Source organism: Vicugna pacos, chromosome 11 (genome assembly GCF_048564905.1).
Source record: "Vicugna pacos chromosome 11, VicPac4, whole genome shotgun sequence".
Classification (NCBI taxonomy): domain Eukaryota; kingdom Metazoa; phylum Chordata; class Mammalia; order Artiodactyla; family Camelidae; genus Vicugna; species Vicugna pacos.
Genome location: NC_132997.1, coordinates 49,068,694 through 49,081,846, shown reverse-complemented (window position 1 = coordinate 49,081,846; position 13,153 = coordinate 49,068,694). Strand labels below are relative to the sequence as shown.

The 13,153-nt window shown below is 52.8% G+C and overlaps 2 protein-coding genes across 18 annotated transcripts in view; both read right to left on the bottom strand.

Annotated features, from left to right (window-relative positions):
• Positions 1 to 59: 59 nt before the first annotated feature.
• NDST2 (N-deacetylase and N-sulfotransferase 2) lies at positions 60 to 8,405 on the bottom strand. Of its 3 annotated transcripts, XM_072971298.1 has the most exons (17): positions 8,066 to 8,405; positions 7,299 to 7,398; positions 5,891 to 5,930; positions 5,747 to 5,811; positions 4,467 to 5,391; positions 4,182 to 4,269; positions 3,709 to 3,863; positions 3,344 to 3,529; positions 2,958 to 3,086; positions 2,644 to 2,826; positions 2,455 to 2,551; positions 1,966 to 2,089; positions 1,656 to 1,830; positions 1,290 to 1,460; positions 1,078 to 1,187; positions 776 to 878; positions 60 to 680 (listed from the first exon to the last, which is right to left on the bottom strand). In XM_072971298.1, the coding sequence occupies exons 5-17, from the start codon at positions 5,379 to 5,381 to the stop codon at positions 555 to 557; spliced, it is 2,562 nt and encodes an 853-aa protein (XP_072827399.1). In that variant the 5' UTR covers positions 5,382 to 5,391; positions 5,747 to 5,811; positions 5,891 to 5,930; positions 7,299 to 7,398; positions 8,066 to 8,405; the 3' UTR covers positions 60 to 554. The 3 variants fall into 3 exon arrangements, with proteins under 3 accessions (XP_072827399.1, XP_072827398.1, XP_072827400.1); XM_072971297.1 differs by having other exon boundaries at positions 4,467 to 5,811; XM_072971299.1 differs by having other exon boundaries at positions 1,115 to 1,187; positions 4,467 to 5,811.
• A 397-nt stretch (positions 8,406 to 8,802) lies between these two features.
• CAMK2G (calcium/calmodulin dependent protein kinase II gamma) overlaps positions 8,803 to 13,153 on the bottom strand; it is a 53,036-nt gene continuing 48,685 nt past the window's right edge. For 12 of the 15 annotated variants that reach the window (XM_072971279.1, XM_072971276.1, XM_072971275.1 and 9 more), the window contains 3 exons: positions 13,011 to 13,105; positions 11,318 to 11,562; positions 8,803 to 10,838 (listed from right to left, as the gene is read on the bottom strand). In XM_072971279.1, coding sequence (XP_072827380.1) covers positions 11,330 to 11,562; positions 13,011 to 13,105 — 328 coding nt within the window. In that variant the 3' untranslated portion in view covers positions 8,803 to 10,838; positions 11,318 to 11,329. Of the gene's footprint in view, positions 10,839 to 11,317; positions 11,563 to 13,002; positions 13,106 to 13,153 lie in introns of those variants that run through there. The other 3 variants (XM_072971286.1, XM_072971289.1, XM_072971290.1) reach the window with 2 other exon arrangements.

Here is a 13,153-nt window from a genome sequence, read left to right as displayed (position 1 = left end):
AAAAGTCTGATACTTGCTCTGTTCTAGGTTTCTCCCACTCCAGTGAGGCAGACAAAACAGAAAAATAAGGATGTTTATTAAGGTAATTTCTAGCCCATGGCTAGGGCTCGTACTCAGCTCTATGAGCCACTGTCCGGCCTCGTCCCCATTCAATGTGAATGACATTAGGGAGGCCGGGCCACAGGTAGATCCCACTGCTCCCACAGTAAGCGGTCCCTCCCATAGCCAGTATAGATATACTGCTGGGGATCAAGAGGGACATCACTGGATTAATACGTTCCCCTACACCCTGCCTGGGCCCTCTCATTCCCCCCACCTTCCCAGACCATGGGCTAATGGTGCCTCGTACCATGTTGTGGGGTATCTAGAGAAGCCCCTTTATTAGACCCCAGAGCCATGGGACAGGGATGCCCTTTCCTTCTCAGCCATCCCAGGCCTGGAGGCCACTGAGGTAGAAGGAGGAGGGGCCAGGCCACTCTAGTCCCCCTTGTGGGCCCTACTCTGGGCTGCCCCTTAGGGAAACGGGGCTTTTGCTGGTACGTGAGGTTGGTACATCAGCCCAGACTGGAATGCTGCAGTTCTTCCCGAAGCCATGAGGGCACTGGCTGGCCAAGCCGGCTCAGCAGCTTCGACAGCTCCAAATTGTGGTTCCGGAAAAAATCCGTAAGGAAAAGGCGGGACTAACAGGAGAAAAATTAAGTCGGAAGTGGTAAGGAGTGGAACACAATCAGATCTTAGAGGTGGCGAGGGATACCCTGCCCCTGGCTTTACTAACCTCAGTGTCCATATCTGGGTACCTCCGGCCTTTGCTCTTGCCCAAACAGCGAGTCTTGCCACCTTCAAGTCCCTGGCACCAGAATCCCTTATCTTCATCAAACCTGCTCAACAAGAAGAGGCCATTAGGTGGCAGAGAAAAGAAATCTAAGCCGCATAAATGTACGCTACCTCTCCCAGCCCACAGGGACATATGTCTCTCCTTGCAAGACTGGGTAAATCCATGTCTCTTCCAAACAGGCATGGTCAACCTGCTTCCCCACTTCCCCCAGAGTCATCCTCCCCTGGGTCATGCTCTCCCACCTGAGGGTCCGTGTGTAGTTCAGAAAGGGTGTGATACCCAGGAACTTCTGGATGTTCTCCATTGAGGCAGCTGGGTTGGTACGCAGCTCTTGCCCATCCACAATCAGCAACTAAAGGGACAGGGACGTGGTTCCCTCTATATTTAGAAGCCTCTGGGCTGAAGTGAAGAGGAGGGGAAGGGGACCCTAATGAAGGCTACTGGGGAACTGTACCTGTCCAGAGGGGTAGTAAGTCAGCCAGCGTTGTAGATGGGTGGAATAGTAGCCAGGGACAAGACAACGGTTCTGCAGGGAGCGAAGGGCCAGAGGGGCCTGGGAAGAGGCTGAAATCACCTGGTAGAAGGTATAGTTCAGAGCAGTTGGATCTCCATGAGCTCGCTGGTGCTGAAGGACAAGGAACAGGAAGGGAAGGGATTGGTGACTTGACAGAATTATTCTGCCCTTACTCTTGGTCCAGTTAACAGACAGCATAGGCACCCCTCCCCAGGGCACTAGTTTAGTTTCCGCATTCTTAGTCCTTTCTGTCTCTTACGGTCACACCTCCCTCAAGTTCCAGTGTGTCCCTAGCTTCAGGCTCACCTGGTACCAGGAGTAGGCCCTGTCAGCAGGGTTGGTGAGCACAGTGATGATCTTGGCTCGTGGCAGGAGGGCAGCCCCCCGCCGTGGTACAACCTCTGAGTCAAAGTAGGTGGCACTTTTTTCAAATAGGAAGTCAGTGCTGGCATTAGAAGGGACAGGGAAGAAATCCATGTACCTAGGAAGTAGTACAGAGAAGAGGCAGGGCATGTACAGAGCGAAGGGGCCAGGTATCTATGCTGGTGGACGCTGGAATGGGGGATTTTAGGGCAGGGAAAGGGAGTGTTGTCCTGAGAAGCATTCCTGATCTCACCAGTCAATTCCCTTGTTGTAATTAGGGCCATTGAAGAACTGAATCTCCTCAAAGGTGCTGGGGCTCGGGAAGCTGCTAGTCACAGCTGGGTGTAGGCTCAGGAAGAAGTGAATAGCTGTGGTCCCTAAATGGAAGACAATGTCCAGGCCATTGTGGGAGAGAATCCAGTTCAACAACATGAACTTTAAAGAGCTGAGAAAATAATCACTCTAGGGAGTAAAATACCCTTTGGCCAAACTAGAATGAGAAAACGTCTGACAGAGGCCCAGGGAAGGGTTAAAATGGTGGGTCTCAGCCTTGATTATACATCAGAATCACTTGTGGGTCTTTAAAAAAAAATACCTCCACAGATGACTCTGATACACCGCTTGGTTAAGAATCACTCAAGGAATTGGATTAATGAGGGGTTGGTGTGAGAAGCAAGTTCCTTGGCCAAAGAATCCTTTGGGTTTAAGGCAAGGCAACAGAAGTTGGCTAAGGATGATTCACCTGTCTTCTGGGGTCCCACAATGAGGAACTTGGGGAGCCGATCACAGGTTTTCTCCTTGGACCAGATATCTTTGTGCCTCTTGTCGTCACAGGGATTCTGAAGGTGAGGCCAAGAATCAGATGAGGCCTAATCTCTCCTTCAACACCCACCCCATCACGTCTCTGGGTCAGCCTCAGTCCCACCTATACCTGCCAAAGGGGGCTTCGCTCTTGAGGGAAGAGGTCAAAGTACTTTTGTGCAAGAGGGACAGGAGGAAGGGTCTGTAGGCGCAGCCGTGTCCAGCACTGGAGAAAGCGCACCAGGCTCTCAAAGGTGTACAGGCCCAGCCGGTCATTTCCATAATTGGACAGATGGGTCATAAAGATGCTGATCTGAAAGGGGGTGCCTGCATGTCAGATTGGGAGAGTCTACCCCACTTCAGAGTTGGGCTTGGTGAGCTAAAGTCGCAGCCTGCAAACAGTCTGGCTCTCCAATCTTCTAGCCCTTCCTCTCGGCACCTTACCGGATTAAGCAGCACCGTCAGAAAAAGTTCTCCTCCTCGGATGCTCCGGTCTAGTTCACGAGAGCCTCCAGGATACTCATTATAGAAGATTGTGTGAGTGAAGAGGCCACACGTCTGCCGCGGCAGCACCTGAAGGGAAAAGAAACAGGGACAGATGAGATCTGAAAGACAGAATGCAAAGTAGATGAAGGACAGGAGTCCTGAGGCATTAGGGTTCCCTGGGTTTGTAGAGGACTCACTCTGAAGTTATAGCAATAAAGCTTTTGCTATGTGTGTTTTGACTTTTCACCCCTCTACCCCCATTACGTGGATGAGCTTGGACAATGCAGGCTGTAGGCTGTCCAAAAGTGGGAGTTGGATTCAAGTTTGTATTGGGAGTCCCTCACCATAATGCCATTGTGAATGAAGCCACGGCGGTAGCGGGCAGGGCGGAGATGGGGATACTCCTCGGTGCTGGTCACTTGGATGCCCCACACAGATTTCCAGGCCTCATAGAGCTGTGTGTGGATGGGGTACACGCCGGAGTGGTGGGGGGCCACAGCATACCCTAGATCCGTCGGAATCCCATGCTCCTAGGAATGGCATAGACTCTCACCAGAACCTGGTGAGGTTTGGGGAGTAGAGGGTAAAGAAGATGGGGGTGCCTCCACAGAAAGAAAAATGGAGAGGATGGGAAAGGGTACCCCATTAGGGGCAGGTTGGAAGCATTACCTCTGGGGAAAAATATGGGGAAGAAATCCAAGTGTCTCACCAGAGCAAACTGTTTGTTGAGCCTCATCTGGTCAGCTAGCACGGAGCGATTGTGGAACAGGTGTGGCTGCATGTGGCTCCACATGTGGGGGAACCACCAGAACTCTTGGCGGTGCTTCAGCAGCATGTCGTCCCCTGCATCCTCCTCCTCTGTCCCTGTGACCACACACTGACCACTGACCACAGCCAGTCAACTCCTGTGCCCTCCTTTGCTCTGCAACAACACTAGCCACCTTCCATCCTTGGGACAACCTTGCTGACCTCTGCCCACCCAAGACTGTCCATTTTCCCCATTGCCAACCTGCCCTCCAGCCAGCCATGCTAACCTAAATTCATACCCACTGCTACTGCCTCACTGCATTCTGACCCCAAACCTTGCCCCTTTTCTCCAACTTGTCAGCCCAGGAGAATGGACAGTGAAGGGACAGATCAAACTAAGACTGACATGCTGAAGGAGCAGGGGAATAAGCTCACCAGTATGATAGAACTTGCCCGAGAAGCCCAAGTTGAAGGTGAAGTTGGGGACTAAGGTCCTGAGTTTGTTCTGGGTGGTCAACAGAGCCTGGGAAGAGTAGCAGGGACATGAGAAATCAGGACAGAGCAAACCAAGCAGAAGAAAAATGAAAAGTAGCATTCTTCTTGTCAGGAAAGGGCAGGGACCGTACCAAGACAAGCTCAGAATCAAGGAGGTGAGTCTGATAGGACAAAGCTTAAAACAGCTTCTAAGGAAAAGAAATTTAAGACAGGAAAAAGACTGACCTCAACATCGGCCACCTTCATGCGGGTACCTTCCTTGCCCACAAAGATGTCATCGATGTCTACCAAGATGTAGCGGTCAAGGTCCAGGCAGAGGCGCTTGCCGGTGAGGTACGCAACAGCATCAACGAAAACAAGTTTGTGGAGCCAGAAGGAAAGGCCGTGGCCAAAGAGCACCCGCTGGATGCCATCATGAAGCCCCAGGTCCTGTACCACAGTGGGGAGCCGGGCCCGGCGAGGCACTGGTCCCGGCACAGGGGGCTCAGCTGGCCGAAGGCTGGCAAGAAGCACTGGTTCATATGTGCTATGATTGGACTGGAAGATGGTCCAGTCATCACCAGGCAGTGGCCCAGGCTCCAGGCGGCTGGGGCGTGTCAGATGCAGTAGCGGGGCAGAAGGATTCACTTGGTAGTCTCGGAGCCCCACATTTGAGTGTAGAAAAAGGGGAAAGCCCTTGAGCTGGGCACTCAGTAGGCTATGCTCATGGGCTCGGAAAAAGCCAATGATGCCCACACCATACTCCACACAGTACCGGTCTAGCAGTTCCCGACTCCAAGCATCCAGGTTGACATACTTGAGCAGGTTCTCATAAATGACCAAGACATAGCGGCCACGGGTATGATCAGTCAGTGTGGGCATGTCCCCTCGGCCAGGTGCCAGCTCAGTGCTGTAACGAAAACGACTAGACTCCAAGATGGCCACAATCTCCTGTCCCAACTGTGAGTATGCACTCTCCACAAACACAAGGACCACGGGTTCAGTTCGTGCTGTTTCTGGAGGCCTGGGGGGCCGGGGTGGAACTGGAGGCCGTGCAGGGCCAGGACCAGCTGCCCCACCACTGCTGCAGTCTCCCAAGGGCAGGGGCAATGGTTCCTTGGCCTTAGGGCTGGTGGATACATAGTAAGCCAAGAAGCCCATGGAGCCCAGACTGAAAGCAATCAGCAGCAGTATGAGGCGGTGCAGTTCCAGCTGCCGAGCTGGGCGCACCACCTTCCACAGCTTGAGCATGGCGGGGGAGGTAAGGCAGGGATGGGGACCACCTCAGGGGATGGGAGGTAGGAGTTCTATAGGCTGGGACTCTCTGGGAGGGTAGAAGGATACAAAAAGAGGGGAAAGGGATTCTCACAGGGTCAGCTCCCTGGAAGGGTGGAAACAAGTCCCCTTAGTATAGGGTAGGGGAGGTAGAAGGGGCAACAGGGAGCAACTGGACAGAGTCCATTGGTCTCAGGTCACCATAGCCCACTGGCCCATGGCTTCAGGATGCAAATCTAGCCAGGATCCACCTTTGGTCCTGGACGAACTCCTCACATCAGAGGTCAGCAAAGTTCACGGTCTCTCTGCTCACTATCTGTAAGAGAGATCAGTGGGTTACTTCTCTCCTTGAAACTGTCAGTAATCCATTCCCCTCTTCAACCCATCTCTCTTACCTCCTGCTCACAAGATGATTTGTTCTCCAAAAAAAAGCTCCTGTAGAAGAACAACACAATCTGAGTCTCATACCTTAGCTTCACAGCTTGTACCCTCTCTTAGAATACTGGCTAAATTCTCCTCCCTGAGTTAAGTTCAGAACTGAAGCAGTATATTCGAGGTCTGGAAGGGAACAAACCTCCAAGCAACAAGGGGCCAAACGGTCCAGGAGGCTGAAAATGAACCTGCTCTAAAAGGAGTTCCCAGCCCATGACTGAGCAGTTGGCCAGCCAGCAGATCTGGCCTTCCTGTGAAGCAGGGACGGAAAGCCCCAGAAGTCCCATGCTCCAACGAAATTATCAGTTAAGAGGAAACTCGTGTTTGCTAATCTTCCTCATCAAGTAAACCCAACATCACAAACGAACAGCACTAACGAACTTGCAGTCAGATGGACACTATGGTGGGGAAAGAGAAATGGCGCTAGCTAATCATTCTATTACCTTCCAAGCCCAGAACTTGGGGATTCTCTTTTCCATTGCTTGTGAGAAATTACCCATCCCTGCCCTTTACCTCACCTGTGCCAGTGTCAGGAGGGATGGTAAAAATGTAGCCCCAGAGCGGGCCATATCACTGGGACCTAAGAAAAGCTAGAGAGTTGAGTCCAGAGTCTCTCTCCTTATCCACTCCAGTTCTTCCTAACTGAGCCTAGGTGGTACTACAGCCTCATCCCTGAACAGCTAAGACAGGTCTTGAGCTAGCCTAGAGAAACATGAGGGACTGAGCCGTTACAGAACCAGAGCAAACTGAGTAGGGCTGGGTGACAGAGAGCAACACGAGTATCCAAGCAAAAACAGAAAAGCAGTAGGGACAGTATGACCAGAAAATAGTTTTAAGAAGAACTAATTCTGGAAACTTTTTTCCTTAAGCAGGTAACTGCTTCTAGCTTTACTGTCACTCTCCCCACCTGAGCCACTCCTAGTAAGGCCAGTGGCTGGCAGTCTCTACCATCCACCCACAGACACACACATCTCAGGGTGATTAAGTGGAGATAGGGTCCTTCAGAACTGACAGACAATTTAAAAATGGCTCAGCTCAGGCCTGGGTAAAACAAATCAGTATGAAAAGGGAACTGAGAGAGGACCAAAATAGTGATGGGAAGGGATGAATCCTAAGAATTAGAGTAAATTCTTTGTGGAAAACAGCAGTGAGAAGACATCACTGTGGGGCAGTAGATATTGGGAGTATACCATCCATAATGTTAAAAATAGTTCACATTTACTCAGGGTTTACTCTTTGTCAGCCATTCTTCTAAGAGCTTTTCACATATTTAATGCTCACAGCAGCCCTAACAAGTAAGTAAGTAGATACTATTACTATCCCCACTTCACATGTGTGTCATTCGAGGTCCAGAGAAGCTTAATAACTTGCCCAGGATCACACAGCACAGTCAGTGAAGGAACTGGGATTCAAAGTCAGGCCTGTCAAGCTCCACAGCTCTGCTCTTAACCACTGCATTTTAGCTTCGGACCTAGAAGAAGCAGCAATATTAAGTGAAGGGGTGCTGAGGAAGGATTGGGGGAGGGTGTGGGCGGAATGATAAATACTGAAGTGAGATCCAAGGTGGAAGCCGGTGGTGGGCGCGAGGGGATGCTGAATGGATGTGCAGTAGTGGAAGGTTTCTGCGGAGAAACCAAAGGGGTCACCCAGGCCCAGATGGCAGAGAGCAATGGTGGTGGGACCGGGGAGGCGGGGCTGTGGGCCCCGCGCTGGGAGACCAGCAGTGCAGATGCCGTGGGAGGGGGACCGAGTGGTCATCCGGGCGAGGGGGGCTGGCACACGGGATCAAGGATGGAGGGGCCTGCCGGGGGAATGTGGGGTCACAGGTGGGGAAGGAAGGAGCAGGACGCGGAGCACTGGAGGGGAAGGGCAAGGGGCGCGCTCAGGAGGGTCGGCGGTCACATCTGCGCGGGCGTCTGACTGGGAGAGCCCCGAGGGGAGGAGGAGGCCCAAGCTGAAGAGACTGAGGCCACCAGCAAGGCTGCTAGTGGAAGGGACGGCGCGGGGAGCGCGGGACGCCACTGCGGGCGGTTTCGGCGGCCACACGGAGGGAAGTCTGTGAGGGGAGAACTGCGGGGACAGTGGGTGGGGGCCACACTCTGAGCTGAGGGGGTGGGGTCTCCCCAAGGGCGGCTCACCCGGCGGACTGGGCGGCGTCCCCGCGGTCCCCGGGCTCCGCCACGTCCCGGGGCTGCCCGGCTTCCCAGCTCTCGGGGCCTCGGGCCGCGTCGCGGCGGCTCCGCCATCTCCGAGCGAACGTTCTGCCGCAGCCGGACCCAACCACCGCTCCCACCGGGGGGAGGCGGCGCGCGGCCGCTCGCGACGCTCCCTCGGGTCCCGCCGTCTCCGGGCCCAGCAGCCGCACGGCCCAGGTGCCGGGCCGCCGAACGGTCTCCTGCCGCGGTCGGCGGAGCCACGGCCTCCGAGACGGCGGGCTCCACGTCCCCGCGGCAGAAGCGCCCCCTCCTCCCCGCCCGGTGGCACAGTCTGGCGAGCGTCGGACGCCACGGCTGCGGGAACAGGGGCGGTCCGAAGTTGCGGGATCTCCCACTCGGCCCGACGGAGGGGGAGCCGGGCCGGCCCACCGAGGGGCGGGGGGGGTTGAGGCGGCCCTGGACGCGGGCGGGGCCCGGGGGCGGGGCGAGATCTCCAGCTCACCTCCTGCGGGGCCCAAGTTCCTCCTCCCCAACCCAAACTCGCCTCAACAGCCCCGTGGACAGATTTGAGGCTGATGAACTTTTGAGGAAGTTTTATTCTAAAATGGGCCCAAAAGGAGTGGGAAGAGGTACATCTCTCCACCTGAATGAAGCCTTGAAACCCAGGCAGCTAAAATCTAAGCCTTTGGCCATAAGCCTCCAACAGCAGTAACGCAATGGACTCTTTAAAGGTTATTTTATTAAATATCTTCAGTTCAAGGTTTCATTGTAACAAAGCTATGAAGGGTCTACCAACATTCAGAACAAACACTAACTATTTTTAAATTATTTCTATGTCATCATGCAAAAATTCTGCATCAAATGCCTTCCATCTCCTGTTTAAAAGGTGATTTTTTTTAATAGTCTATTGTCTATAGATGCTGACATTAGCCCCAGAAGAGGAGTAAGAATGCTAAGAAGTGGGACTGGAGCAGCCATATGAAGCTATGGGTCTTAATGAACTCTAAGACCATTTGTCTTCAAGCCAGCAAAACCAAACCCTGTGGTGAAGGTGTCTGCGTGCTGGTACTGCAGGCTGCAGGGCAGGAAAGGGCAAGGTCCCAGGGGCTGGGGCATGCATGAGGTGCTCGGAGGAGCCTGGCTAAATCCAAGCACCAGCACCTGTGAGTCTCCTCTCTTCTCAGTTGGTTCCAAGGCAAACCTCTAACTTTGCTCTTTTCCCAGCTCCTGTGCCTCCTCTTAAGGCACCATCCAGGGAGCTGGGGTCTCCCCACCTTTCCCCCAATAGTGCAGACGCTTGTGCAGGTAAGTCTACACAGTTGTTTTTGGGGAAGCCAAGGCCATGACCAACTGCTCCTCCATTATCTTCTCTGCTATCTGCTTAGAGTATAGATCTTTCCCCTCCTGGAATGAACTCCTTGAGCACAGAGAGGGACAATGCATGTAGGAGCCGTGGCTCTGGACATCTCTTTTGAGTACATGCAAGTGAGAGGGAGGGTGACGCCCATGCAGATTGTCCAGCAGTAAGTCTATGCTTCAGTTGGTCAGTAAAGAGGCCTCTTTAAAGAGGACACCTCTTCTTCTTGCCAAAGTAGTCAGGTCAATTTCTCAAAGACAGGAAAAGAGATGGACGTGCAACAAGGGAAGAGTAAGAAGGGAGGCAGCCCTGAGGGCAGCCTGAATGCATAGAAACAACCATCAACTCAGTCCTGCTTCCTCACTCCTCCCGTCCCACAGGAGCACTTGGCAGAGGGCCCAGGCCCAGATGAGGGTCAGCACAGGGACCACCAGCATGAAAAGGCAAGACAAAGATGGTCCAAATCAGCACGGAAATAGAACTGCCAAAGGCAGTAGGGGGAGCCCAGACCAAGGCCTGGCTCTCTTCTTGCTAGGTTATAAGAAAACAAACACGAAGCAAAGCGGCAACCCCTCCCACTTCCTAGCTGCAAGGATAGGGCCTCAGTATCAGGGCCCGCGTGCATTGTGCATCCTATAGAAATGGATGAGTAAGTGAGTGCATGTCAGACTAACACGAGGTTTCTCATCAGCTTCTTAGCGGACACACTTCTGCAGCACCAATTCTCTTCCCTTCTACACTAAATGGTACAGTACAGCAACATCCGGGCCACTGCTTCTCAGTCCTGAGGCCACTGCTTCCCAGCTGCCTCCACAGCAAGCTGGGAGCTCCGCACGTTCTCTCCCAAGTAGGTCCAATGGCCACGATGTTCTCGTCAGCCTCACTCTAGGCGCATCACAAATTCTGAAGAAGTCCATTCCTAGATCTGGGGCAGGCAGGCCACCTCAGGGGCTGCAATCACATCACGGCCCCCAAAGCTCCGTCAGAGTTCTCGTCTGGTCCCCCGAGTCCACGGAGGCCAGAGGCTGAGCTCACCTATTCAGGGCCCGTTGGTGAGCCCACTGTTCGCACCAGGATGGGTGTCACACAAACTCCTGCAGTCTTCCTAGCCCAAAGGCCATCAGTGATTTTAAAACGCATCATGGTATGGATCCTGTTTTTTTTAAAACAATCTTTTTTTCTTTTTTTTTTTTCTTAAATGTAAAAAACACCTCGGTACAGCAGAGACAGACATGAAGGGCGGGCGGGAGGGCTGCATGCAGGGGCGTGCATTGGCTGCTGCCGCTTTGTAATTTAATTGTTTTAAACCTCAAACGAACAGGACTGCCGCTGTCACTCAGGCCCTCCAGAGCCACTGGCTGCGAAGGTTCGACCTCCGGCTGGGATCTCCTAATGCCCCTGTCAAACAGGACAGACGTGGTAACAGAACAGAGGACAAAACACATACAGATGAGTTCCAGAGGCTTAAACACGCTACACACACAGCCCAGGTCTGCCTGGGAAGGTGGAGGATAGGGAGAAGCTAGTGTTTACATGTTAACATTGCCTCACATTTGCTGAGCACTTACTAGATGCTTTACTTACAAGTATCTTATCTAATCCTCACAACAACAAAGGAGGTAGGCACCACTCCTTCCCTCTTTTTGACAGCTGAGGAAAATGAGGCTTAGGGCGGGGAAGTAACCTGTCCAAGGTCACCCAATTGGGAGTCATGGAGCCAGACCCAAGTCTGTCTGACAACCACCACACTGTGCAGCATTTGCTACTCTTCTGAGATGGCCCATATATCCTCCCCCAGTGCCACCTCTTAACCTCTCTTCCTCCTCTGACCCGACCTGTCCCAGCCCCCCCAGCCCCCCCAGCCCCCGCAGGTGCACCTGTGGCTGAGTTCACTGCAGCGGTGCGGCAGGGGCCCCTGAGCAGTGATAGTGGACATTGAGCCACTTGCCATCCCGGCGGTGCCAGACCCGGGTCTCCTCCGACTGGCTGGTGCGAGGCCGACCCTGCCCATCGATGTACTGGGTGAGGCGGATGTAGGCGATGCAAGCTGCGTCCTCTCCGATCACATGGACGTGCGGGTTCAGGATGGTGGTGTGGATAGGCTTGCTGTTCTTGGATAGGACTGCAGGGGGAAGGGCAGGGTTGGGTAGGTAGGAGGGCTTCAGGCCTGGGAACCAGCATCTTCCTCCCAGCCTGCACTTCCTGTCTCATCCTATCTCCAGCAACCACTCTGGAAGTCTCCAAGGCCCCCATATACCTTCCAGGGGCCAGGAAATCCCATCAGATTAGCCTCAGTTATTCAGAAGAAGAAGAAAGGTGGGAAGCAGTGATAACATCAGCTAGGGTTTTAATCAGACATTGTACTGGGGGTTTTACATGTGAGCTATATTCCTTGGTTGATACTGATTTTCTTCGTTATAAGATAAGGAAATAGGCTCAAGGAGGTTACGTAATTTGCCCAAATCACACAACGTTTGAACTCAGGGCCTTCTTAACGAAAGCTCATGATCTTTCTACTCTGCCAGGTGGGTGTAGATTTCATAAGGGCTTGCTGGTCCTAATGAGGGCTGTAGTGCAAAATCAAGAACTTAAAATATTCAGAATTGATTTATGATTTTTAAAAGGGCCAAAGTTAAAAAAGAAATCATCAAGGCACCAAGCCTGGGATATTCCCAAAGTTCCCAGGATCTGGGGTGAAGCCGAAAGAAGAGGGACGGACTGCCATTATCAGCAAACATTGTGAATTGTGTTGTTTTTACTGAGATGTGCATTTTAGTTCAAGTGTTAGGGGCTACATGAGACCTTCCAGAGAGCTTCTATAAATTCTGGAATTGCTGCTGGCTGATAGAATTACTTAAGATAACCTAAGGTTTACAACTGCAGCTGAGACATGGAGAAAACAGTGGAAAAATAAAACTCAGGGCAGGATGGGGAAGGCCCAGGATAAAGTGGGAAAGATGAGAAAAAAATAAGGAGGGGGACAGTCTTAGAAAGATGGGAGGGGGTCCTGAATCAGCTTCTTATACCCTAAAAAATTCCACAAACTGTCAGAGCACATACTCCCACCCCCACCGCCAGCAGGGATGCCCATCTCCCTCGGACGGACGGAGGGAGGACCCTAGCCACAACTTCCAATCTCACAATCAACAACAGTGCCCTGTTACTTGCTTGCAAATTCTTATCGTGGTTTTAATTTTCCTCTGTTGTGAAACCTGCAGACCCAGCCTTCCATTATTGCCTGTTGAGATCATTTCCACCTAATCTCGAATGGTTTCCAATCGTCTTGGAAAGAGGTAAGGCTTAAAGAACTACAGTGACCCCGACTGGGGCAACTGGCACCGCCATGAGGCAGCTGCAGAATGGAGGGGCACATGGGCCCTAGAGGAGGCCCTCAAATGTGCCAGTTTAAGACCGTCCTCAGGGCACAAGGAGGCAAGCACACAGACCAGGGTGCAGCAGGTGGGTCCAGGAAGGGAAGAGCGAGCAACTGGGAAGGGGAGAAGGCAAGTGGGGACAGAGGCAAGGGGTGAGGGGCAGGCAGGAGTATCTCAGCAGCACGAACCCACTCACGATTCTCAAAGTAAAACTTATGGAAATCCATCCCTTCCACGAGGTTACCGAGGGCCTCAGGCTCAAAGGAAGTGAGGCCTGGATCGCAAATCTTCCTGCAGAAACAAAACAAAACAAAAAGCAGCTTGTCAGTCTTCTATGGG

Excerpts from the sequence above, each read along its gene's own strand:
- NDST2 (XM_072971297.1), bottom strand. The coding sequence starts at position 5,471 with ATGCTCAAGCTGTGGAAGGTGGTGCGCCCAGCTCGGCAGCTGGAACTG. Across the intron at positions 3,864-4,181 it reads GGGCAAGTTCTATCATACTG|GGACAGAGGAGGAGGATGCA; the intron begins GTGAGCTTATTC and ends GTGTGGTCACAG. Across the intron at positions 2,827-2,957 it reads TGACGGTGCTGCTTAATCCG|ATCAGCATCTTTATGACCCA; the intron begins GTAAGGTGCCGA and ends ACCCCCTTTCAG.